The 9,133-nt window shown below is 33.4% G+C and overlaps 1 protein-coding gene, 1 long non-coding RNA gene and 1 pseudogene across 5 annotated transcripts; all 3 read right to left on the bottom strand.

Moving 5' to 3' along the window:
* Nucleotides 1-318: 318 nt before the first annotated feature.
* Nucleotides 319-6,941, bottom strand: LOC146917440 (protein REDUCED WALL ACETYLATION 2-like). 3 transcript variants are annotated; one of them, XM_085719276.1, is made up of 8 exons: nt 6,836-6,941; nt 2,578-2,627; nt 2,412-2,465; nt 2,052-2,238; nt 1,464-1,910; nt 1,086-1,235; nt 743-998; nt 319-660 (listed from the first exon to the last, which is right to left on the bottom strand). In XM_085719276.1, exons 5-8 carry the CDS (start codon nt 1,539-1,541, stop codon nt 461-463), a joined length of 684 nt encoding a protein of 227 aa, XP_085575402.1. In that variant the 5' UTR covers nt 1,542-1,910; nt 2,052-2,238; nt 2,412-2,465; nt 2,578-2,627; nt 6,836-6,941; the 3' UTR covers nt 319-460. The 3 variants fall into 3 exon arrangements, with proteins under 3 accessions (XP_085575402.1, XP_085575401.1, XP_085575403.1); XM_085719275.1 differs by lacking the exon at nt 2,052-2,238; XM_085719277.1 differs by lacking the exon at nt 2,052-2,238 and having other exon boundaries at nt 2,416-2,465.
* On the bottom strand, nt 3,794-4,914 carry LOC146917441 (uncharacterized; annotated as a pseudogene). The gene is made up of 2 exons (XR_015015621.1): nt 4,767-4,914; nt 3,794-4,430 (listed from the first exon to the last, which is right to left on the bottom strand). The product of XR_015015621.1 is annotated as an uncharacterized LOC146917441 (transcript).
* An 836-nt stretch (nt 6,942-7,777) lies between the features above and the next one.
* LOC146917439 (uncharacterized) lies at nt 7,778-8,877 on the bottom strand. Its single transcript, XR_015015620.1, has 2 exons — nt 8,724-8,877; nt 7,778-8,439 (listed from the first exon to the last, which is right to left on the bottom strand). It is a non-coding gene; the product is annotated as an uncharacterized LOC146917439 (long non-coding RNA).
* Nucleotides 8,878-9,133: the final 256 nt, after the last annotated feature.

Raw genomic sequence — 9,133 nt, 5'->3', positions numbered from 1 at the left:
TGTGGAATGTGCACGTCATTTCACATCAGGTACGAACTGATGTAATAGCGAAATTTCCACATCTGGCTTTTTTCCCACTGATGTGATACGTTCTTTTTAAAATTTAAGATCAGGGTTTTCACATCAGTTTTATGATAGACACTGAAGTAAAATAATTATATTTATCATCAGTCTTCTATCCCACCGATGTGAAATCTACACTTTTTTAAAAAAAAAATTATGCTTTATTAATACTGCGCTTGAGACCATGTTCTTTTCTTTTATTTATATTAGAAATATGAAAAAAAAAATGATATTTTAATGCCAAAAAGGAAGCTAAAAAACTAACAGATACAAAATTTAATTTATAACCTTCACAAGTATTCATTTCAAAGACATACAATTATCACTTCAAAATTGAAAAACTCCTATAAGCTAGAAGATCATCCCAACCAGGCCATAGTCTGCCACTTCAAAATTATCACTCAATAACAGAGAGGATGGAGGTGAATGTTAGATTTGTCTTGGCTTGTTCAAATATATAAAATGAGAAACTCACAGTTGGATGATAATAAGCATATATCATTCCAATTATCCATATGTATCGATCAAGCCCTGAGCGAAAATGCCATTCATGCAAGCGGGTAAAATGTGATTTAGATGGATCAGGATCAGTATAACCTGCAAGTTCAAAGAAATATTCCTGTCAGCATGATCTAATGTGCTATCATGTGTGCACCCAAACATAAAAAATGTTACTAACCGAGCATGAAAGTGAATGGACTCCAAACCCATTCAAATACTCCAGGTATGTCCCATACTAAGATAACAACCAAGAAGCAAGCACCAATTTTTGCAGCAATGACCGACCCAAACTCATTATATTTGTTGAGAATACCAAGTGCTCCATAAACCATAAGAGTGAAAAGAGTGTGCATGGGGCAGATGTAGTATAACATGTAACTGTTGTTAAGTACAACACAACAGAACAATACCAAGAAATTAAGCCTCCACATCATCTGTTCAACCAGAAAAAGACGGAAGATGTTACAGTCGGTACATACCAAATGTGAATAGCAATGCAATAGTTCTGGGAATTGGTATACCTGAGAAAATCTTGCCATGCTAAAATCTTTAAGTATATAATAATATGAGAAGATAACAAATCCAGTCATCCAAACATATGCAGCAATGAACAAACAGATTGAATTGTAGATTTCAGATGCAGCAAAGAAATGGTACATCAAGAACAATACCTGTGTTTGTTTAAAAAAAAAATACCTATGTCAATTTCAAATGGTAGAAATGTGGAATGTTAGTCACATAAGAGTTGAATAATTGGGGTATATGATGAAAAAAATCTAGAATTCTTCGCCAAAACTGAATGGTGCTTCCTTTATAGTAAACGTGGATCTGAAAGTATTTCCATCATAGATGATAACAAAGAGACTACCTATCAAATATGAATTGAAAAAGTGACCAACCTGCATCCAGCCTTTCCATTCTTCAATCTGATGCCTATTTAAGTAAAGTATGGATTTCCCAGAATGGTGACTTGTCATGATGTATTGTAAATGAAGTTATTGCTGAAACTATGATGAGGAGAAAATAGAGGAAGAGGAATAGATCCCTATTGTAACTCTGCAAAAACAGATGAATAACAATAGGAATAGATCCCTATTGTAACTCTGTGACATCTTGCATGTAAGGCGTATTATATCTATAAGAATAACAATTGAATTTTGATAGCGAGAATTGCTCCATAATATCCATATCCATATATAAGATAAACAAAAACACATACAGCAAGAAACAACTAAAGTTTTTAAAACAAATCAAGTGTTCTCATCCACTTTACCGTCGTATCAAAGATTTATCTGTTGTAGGCGTATCAAGTATGGGATTGGCATAGAAAGATCCTTTTAATAAATCTGCACTCAGAAGAAAAAAAGTCGATAAATGAAACTGGCCTCACTTAAAAAAGTAAATAACTAACTGATTTAGCAAAATGCATCCATGCAGCAAAGTATTAGAATTTACAAAATAACATATACAAATTAAATGTAATATACTCTGTCAGAAAGTCATTTCGAGAACACCAATTGAGCATCTCAGATTACACTTCTTTTTTCTCCTATACCAATGATAAGCATAATATACTTGTGGAATAATCAAATAATCTTCAATGACCCAATGTACTCAATACAGAAAGTTATTAGAAAATGTTTCTCTTTCCCATGACTCCAACCAATATTATATCTACAAATTCATCGTGAATAGAAGAATCAGAAGTTATTTGTTGTTATAATATGAAACAAGTGAGGTTCCTTAGACTGATGGAAAACAAAAAAATTTAAACTGTATAATTGAATGGCGGAATTAAGTGGAAATGAAAATTTAATAGTAAGAAGTTTTAGAAAAAGATAGATTACCTACTGTTTGGATCTTCAAGATCATCTTTCACTTCTTTAGGAAGATTTGCCAACCTGACATAAAGAAAGAAAAAATGTTATCATCAATAACAACTTACCTTGATACTGTTAGGATCATCAATCACTGCCAGGACTAAAAGCAGAAATAGCATATCAAAACACTTACCTTGGTGCGAGCTGCAAAAGATTTCTGCGCAACGAAGAGTATCCTGGGACCTATAATTAATTATAATTAAGTTATTATGAAAATACAAATTGTAATACATACAGCAAAAAAATAAACACATGAATTTCTAGTTCTAAAGCTTTATAACATATCTACAATCATCACTTTTAGGGTAAGATAGAGCTAATGACAAGAAATAGGCATCGCCAAAGCATGACCAATGAAATCCACAGTGTTATCATCAAGGCCAAATTTTCTGTCATGGGTCAACAAGAAAAGCAAAAGGATCTTAAACTATTCTTTCTAACCATTCACACAAAGTTATACTTTCGTTCTTAGTATAGGAACGAAGATACCTACCCTACAAATACATATGGTAATATATAAATATCATGACGTGCAAGATGAATTTGACAAGCAATTACATGTGTCAACAAACATAAATGCCAATTTATCGTAAATCACCACACGCTTGGAATTTGAATTCATGAACGCATATTTACTCTATATATAAAACTGATAGAAGTGTTCGTACAATTACATGTCACTATTGACTCTGACTGAAAAGTTAAAGAAGATACCATATTAAGGTCGAAAGACATGATACTTAGTTCAAAACAAATTTCCAAAGGACTATACAGAGTACTAAGGCAATACAAAGGGTGGATCATTGAATTGAATCTATAATGGAAAGTTGATATAAAGGTATGCGAGAAGCTATTAGTTAGAAGACTTGTAGTCATTACAAGAACATGTCAATTTTTCTTTTCCTATCAGTATTTATGGAAATGTTTATCGAAACTGGCTCTAAGACATATAAACTTCAATGAGAAATCAATTAATTAGCCAACAAAGAGATTATGAATATAGCAGGGCTCAAAAAAATTCAGTTTTTATATACACAATACACCACTTCTCGGACGAGGTAGGACAAGTAGAGGTTCCTGAATGTCAAGGAATCCAATTTTCATCCACCTCTTTCATACCAACAACTGATCAAGCAGTCCTCGCCCTTTCATATTTTATCCACAACTTAATGGACCACATTGCTCTAAATGAAAATGACAACAGGATATTCTCACTATGAGTTTCCCTACATGTTCTGATGCAATTTTTGCCCCTCAACTCTACCATTTTCATTGAACATCCCATAAATACACCGCAAGTGTTCTCAGCCATAATGCCACTAAATTTCAAAATGAGACAGCACAGAACAAACACCCAACAACACAGACAAATTCCATCTGAATAATAATAATACTCAAACAAGCACAACAAAATAAAATCAACAATGGATATCCAACATTACTAATCAATCATTCAACCAATGATTCAATATGTGGATTTCATTCTATGGAACAAAAATCATTCTTCTCTAATAAACTCTTCAACACAGAATGGGTAAATTTAGGATCATTACGGTCACTACTAGGTAACCCATTAGGGTTTACCAATACATTGGAACGCGAAAAACAAAACTTGCAACCAAATCCATTTCGAGCAGTAGTACTATTATTACCCTCACCTTGAATAATCACCACCTTACCTCTGCTACTGACATTTACATTCCTAGAAAAAGACGGTGTTGCTGTTGTTGATGATGACGAAGATGAAAGAAGATGCTTTCTGCTTCTAACTATACGAATTTGATTCTTGGCTTTTGAAAATTGATTAAGTACCAACCGTTTTCCAAAATCAAATTTTGTACGGTGCTTCTTCTTCTTTCCAGTTGCATCTTCTTCGTCTTCTTCATCATCACCGTCACTACCTCCTCTTTGGTAACCGTTTCGAGTCGAGATCTCTTCATCAGAAGAAGCAGACATCAATTCGAATTGAAACCACGTTTTTGTGACCTAATGAAAAGGGGATTCATAAATTAATAAAAGAATTTCGAAGAAATCAGGTTAGGAAAATGAATTGGGGAAAATTGAATTTGATGGAAACGATAAAGGAAGAAAGGAACGTAGTTGAATTGGGGAAGAGCGAGAAGTTACTCTTCAAACGCAACTATCTCAAACAAACCTAAACCTATGTGACTGGAGTAGAACACAACGGAGGACCGGAATCTTTTAGAAATTTCCAACATTGAACAATCGAGAGAAGGGGTTGGGGGTTAGGGTTCCCGATTTTTTTTTTAACAACAAAGGGGTTAGGGTTTCTGATTGAAAAGTCAGAGAGAGAGAACTCACCAGAGAGAGAGCTACAGATTGAGAGAGAGAGAGAGCTTGGACCATGAGAGCTTCTGATTGAGAGAGAGAGAGCTTGGACGGTGAGCTTGGAGGTTCCGATTGAGAGATAGAGAGCTTGGACGGTGAGAATAGTGAAAAAGTGTGGGATGCGTTTTACTTTTCACGATAGAGGAAGGGATAAGGTAAAGTGAAAATTTGTTTTCACATCAGGCCGTTCTCACCCACTGATGTAAAAAAAAGTTAGCCAAAGTTTTTGCTCAAATTGCGAAAATGCCACCGCGTGTTTTTCCCTTCATCTCAATTATGCACTGATGTAAATGGTATATGTTACTAGGAATTCCCTTCATTTGCTTATGCCAACTGATGTTAAAACTCACACTGTGTATCTTTCCCTTCAGATATTTTCCCTGCTGATGTGAAAACTAAAACCCCTTTGATGTTAAATGTGTATTTTGTAGTAGTGTTACCACCTACTAATATTTTTCTTTTAATTCGATATCCAATCCAATATCCGACTAATCAGATGGTCTAATCTTATCGTCTGTTTGTGAGAGTCTCATTTAAGATACAACAAAGTTTTGTTTGGATTAACTCATCAAAATTGTCATAGGAGGATGTTAAACCTAAAACATTGAGATGACGATAAGATGAACACTTATAAAATTTCAAACCAACATCTTAGTACCAACTACCAACTTTACTAACCGTATTTTTAAATGTCGTCGGTTAGGAAGAAGTGGAAATCAAAAAAGGCTAATCACAAGCAGCAATAGTCAAGAAAAACAACGCTAGAGAGAAAGTAAACAAAGAAAGAGTTAAGAGTAGGACTTGATTAATGGTAGTAGACAAAGTTTGACTCTAAAAATGGATAAAGAAAATTGAATGTAACTCTCTGCGTGTGTAAAGGGGTAGACTTTGACAGAGTCAATTGCTAAGGAAGCTTCCTGAAATTGTTGGCGCGTGATACTATACTCCTATTACCACGTAGATGTTCCTATTACCACCAAACACATTTTTTTTAGTCCCTTGGACAGATGCCATATGTATTCTGGTTATTTGGTACACTAAACAGACACATGTTTTCTTTTTTAGATAGAGGAGACACATATGTTAATAATATATAATATGGAGAATATTAATAATGTATTTTACTATATGTTTTATTGGAAGGTGAAATATTGTTTTGTTGTTATCTCCACCTAATAATGTATTTTACTATGTTTTATTGGAAGGTGAAGACATGAGAATATTGGGATGGTTTATGGTGACTAACTTTTAGAGATAAATTGAAAAGAGCTTTAGACATGTCATAAGCTATTTTTGTAAGAGGAATGCTAGGAAACACTCTTATACACAGTGTCACAAGTGTGTATATCGTTCTCATAATGAGATTAGGAATATAATTGGTTTAGAATAGAATTAGTTCCTCCTTCAGTTTTAGGTTGCATTTGCTTCTCTTTTCATTCTATGTTTGCAATCACAGTGGAATGCAATCAGGATTGAAACTAAATGACATAAATTCCTTTAACTGCGAAAAATTTAAGAAATTAGGTATTGCATTTATCTATAAACTACTTAATTATGCGCGTATATCATACACATGCTTATCATATAAATGTTAAAAGGTAAATCACATATAGTCTCACTTTCTCTCCCAAATTGCATGCACCATAATCAATTGAGAACACAACAAACACATTCTCATCGCTGTTCAGTGTATGATGTTCTTAGTCCTACTCGCATTCTCATCATCCAGGATACAATTGCATGCAGATTTCCCAGGAAATTTACTTGCAGGAAAATCGGTTGGATAAACGCATAAAACACTATGATCAACAACCAAAAGTTTCTTGGGGATATTTTCGCTTTTTCTGCGTATAATTTATGCAGGAAATTACATGAGGATATCAAAGTTCCGAAACAATATCTCAGGTAGGTATTACCTAAACACCTAAATCCTTGGAAAAATCCGTAGAAAAATAAGAAATTTCCAGTAATCTATTCCAAGGACTAGAGATTACAAACAATGGAGTTTATGGCAAAGTGTAGTGAATCAATCATTAGAGTACCGTCTATGATTTCAATGTTTGATAATCATTGTGTGGTATTAGCTCGTCTTAGACGTTTCTTCCTGCTTCTCCATGCAACCTGAATTCTGTTTGCTCTATGTGTTTTTTTGGTATCTAAAAAAAAGGCTAATCACAAGCAGCAATTCATGATTAATGGTAGTAGACAAAGTTTAACTCAAAAAATTAAAGAAATTGAAGTGTAACTCTGTGTGTGTAAAGGTGTAGACTTTGATAGAGTCAATTGCTAAGGAAGCTTCCTGAAATTGTTGGCGCGTGATACTATACTCCTATTACCACGTAGATGTTCCTACAAACACAATATTTTTTCTAGTACCTTGGACAGATACCATATGTATTCTGGTTATTTGGTACATTATTTCTTTTGGAAATGTTAACAAGTGCCCTTAGGACATTGTTTAATAACTTTAAATAGTAAGTTTTTGTCAAAGTTTATGAAATCGATGCATTGGAAATTGAAATTTTTGACTTTTTTAAAGAATAATTTCTTTGTTAGGAATCCTTAAAGAGTGCCCTTAGGGCACTCGTTAACAAGACCTTTATTATAATTTTGCATGCAACTTATAGATTATAGATGAAAAAAAATCATAGAAATATATAAAAGCACCAATGTTGAAGACATGAGAATATTGGGATGGTTTATGGTGACTAACTTTTAGAGATAAATTGAAGAGAGCTTTAGACACGTCATAAGCTATTTTTGTAATCTCTCTTAAACACAGTCTCACAACACTGTATATCATTAGATAAACTAAAAAAAGTCAATCAGAATGGGATTAGGAATATAATTGGTTTAGAATAGAATTAGTTCCTCCTTCAATTTTAGGGTTGCACTTGCTTCTGTTTTCATTCTATGTTTGCAATCACAGTGGAGTGCAATCAGGATTGTAACTAAATGACATAAATTCCTTTAACTGCGAAAAATTTAAGAAATTAGGTATTGCATTTATCTGTTTGGATAAACTACTTAATTATGCGCGTATATCATACACATGCTTATCATATAAATGTTAAAAGGTAAATCACATATAGTCTCACTTTCTCTCCCAAATTGCATGCACCATAATCAATTGAGAACACAATGAACACATTCTCATCGCTGTTCAGTGTATTATGTTCTTAGTCCTACTCGCATTCTCATCATCCAGGATACAATTGCATGCAGATTTCCCAGGAAATTTACTTGCAGGAAAATCGGTTGGATAAACGCATAAAACACTATGATCAACAACCAAAAGTTTCTTGGGGATATTTTCGCTTTTTCTGCGGATAATTTATGCAGGAAATTACATGAGGATATCAAAGTTCCGAAACAATATCTCAGGTAGGTATTACCTAAACACCTAAATCCTTGGAAAAATCCGTAGAAAAATAAGAAATTTCCAGTAATCTATTCCAAGGACTAGAGATTACAAACAATGGAGTTTATGGCAAAGTGTAGTGAATCAATCATTAGAGTACCGTCTATGATTTCAATGTTTGATAATCATTGTGTGGTATTAGCTCGTCTTAGACGTTTCTTCATGCTTCTCCATGCAATCTGAATTCTGTTTGCTGCAAGTGATCTCCAATAAGGTGATTGATACCTAACATAACACAACAACCAAATCATGATGTCAAAGACATGGTATTGATAATAGATATTAGGCATGTAAATAACACACTTGTAATGTGTTTCATAACCTAACAAAAAAGTTTTGTAAGGGTTTAGTTAGACTTATTCCAAATTATAAGGCAGCTAACTATGAATGGACTTTATTGGAAATGAAGCATGGAGATTCATATGCAATGTACAGAAGTTATAGAAAAAAAGAAACAACATTTTTTGTATCGACAGAAACCCAAAAAGGTAATGGAAGGAATAAATGACCTTATGACTTGTTGAACGCGAGGACTTTGCAAAATTGCAAGAATCTTGAAAAACGAGTTGTGACTTCTTCAATGTCTTTAGCGTCGAGTGAAAATACCTCCACATTGGTTAAGCATTTTACTGTTTTGTCACTAGTTAAGCCCTGTCCGTGAATACATAATTATCTTCAAATTAGTATAATGATTGTTTCTATAAGAGAAATAATTAGTATATCAAATGTGTGTGCATAAATAATTAGTATATCAAATCACAGGATGATGATGATTCACGGACAGGGCTTAACTAAATTATGAGATAAATCATCATCTTTGTCATCCTGTGAATTATGTAGACGATACTATAATTTCAAATGTGAATTATGTAGACGATACTATAATTTCAAATGTGAATTATGTAGAAGATACTATAAT

Source organism: Medicago sativa, chromosome 6, assembly GCF_051527215.1.
Source record: "Medicago sativa cultivar Bolivia chromosome 6, Bolivia_mono, whole genome shotgun sequence".
In the NCBI taxonomy this organism is placed as follows: domain Eukaryota; kingdom Viridiplantae; phylum Streptophyta; class Magnoliopsida; order Fabales; family Fabaceae; genus Medicago; species Medicago sativa.
Note: the sequence above shows the minus strand (reverse complement) of the source record. Positions and strands in the feature narration are given on the sequence as shown.

Coding starts and splice junctions, on each gene's coding strand:
- LOC146917440 (XM_085719276.1), bottom strand. CDS start 1,541: ATGACAAGTCACCATTCTGGGAAATCCATACTTTACTTAAATAGGCAT. Junction 1,236..1,463: donor AATGGAAAGGCTGGATGCAG/GTTGGTCACTTT, acceptor AAACAAACACAG/GTATTGTTCTTGATGTACCA. Junction 999..1,085: donor GCATGGCAAGATTTTCTCAG/GTATACCAATTC, acceptor CTGGTTGAACAG/ATGATGTGGAGGCTTAATTT.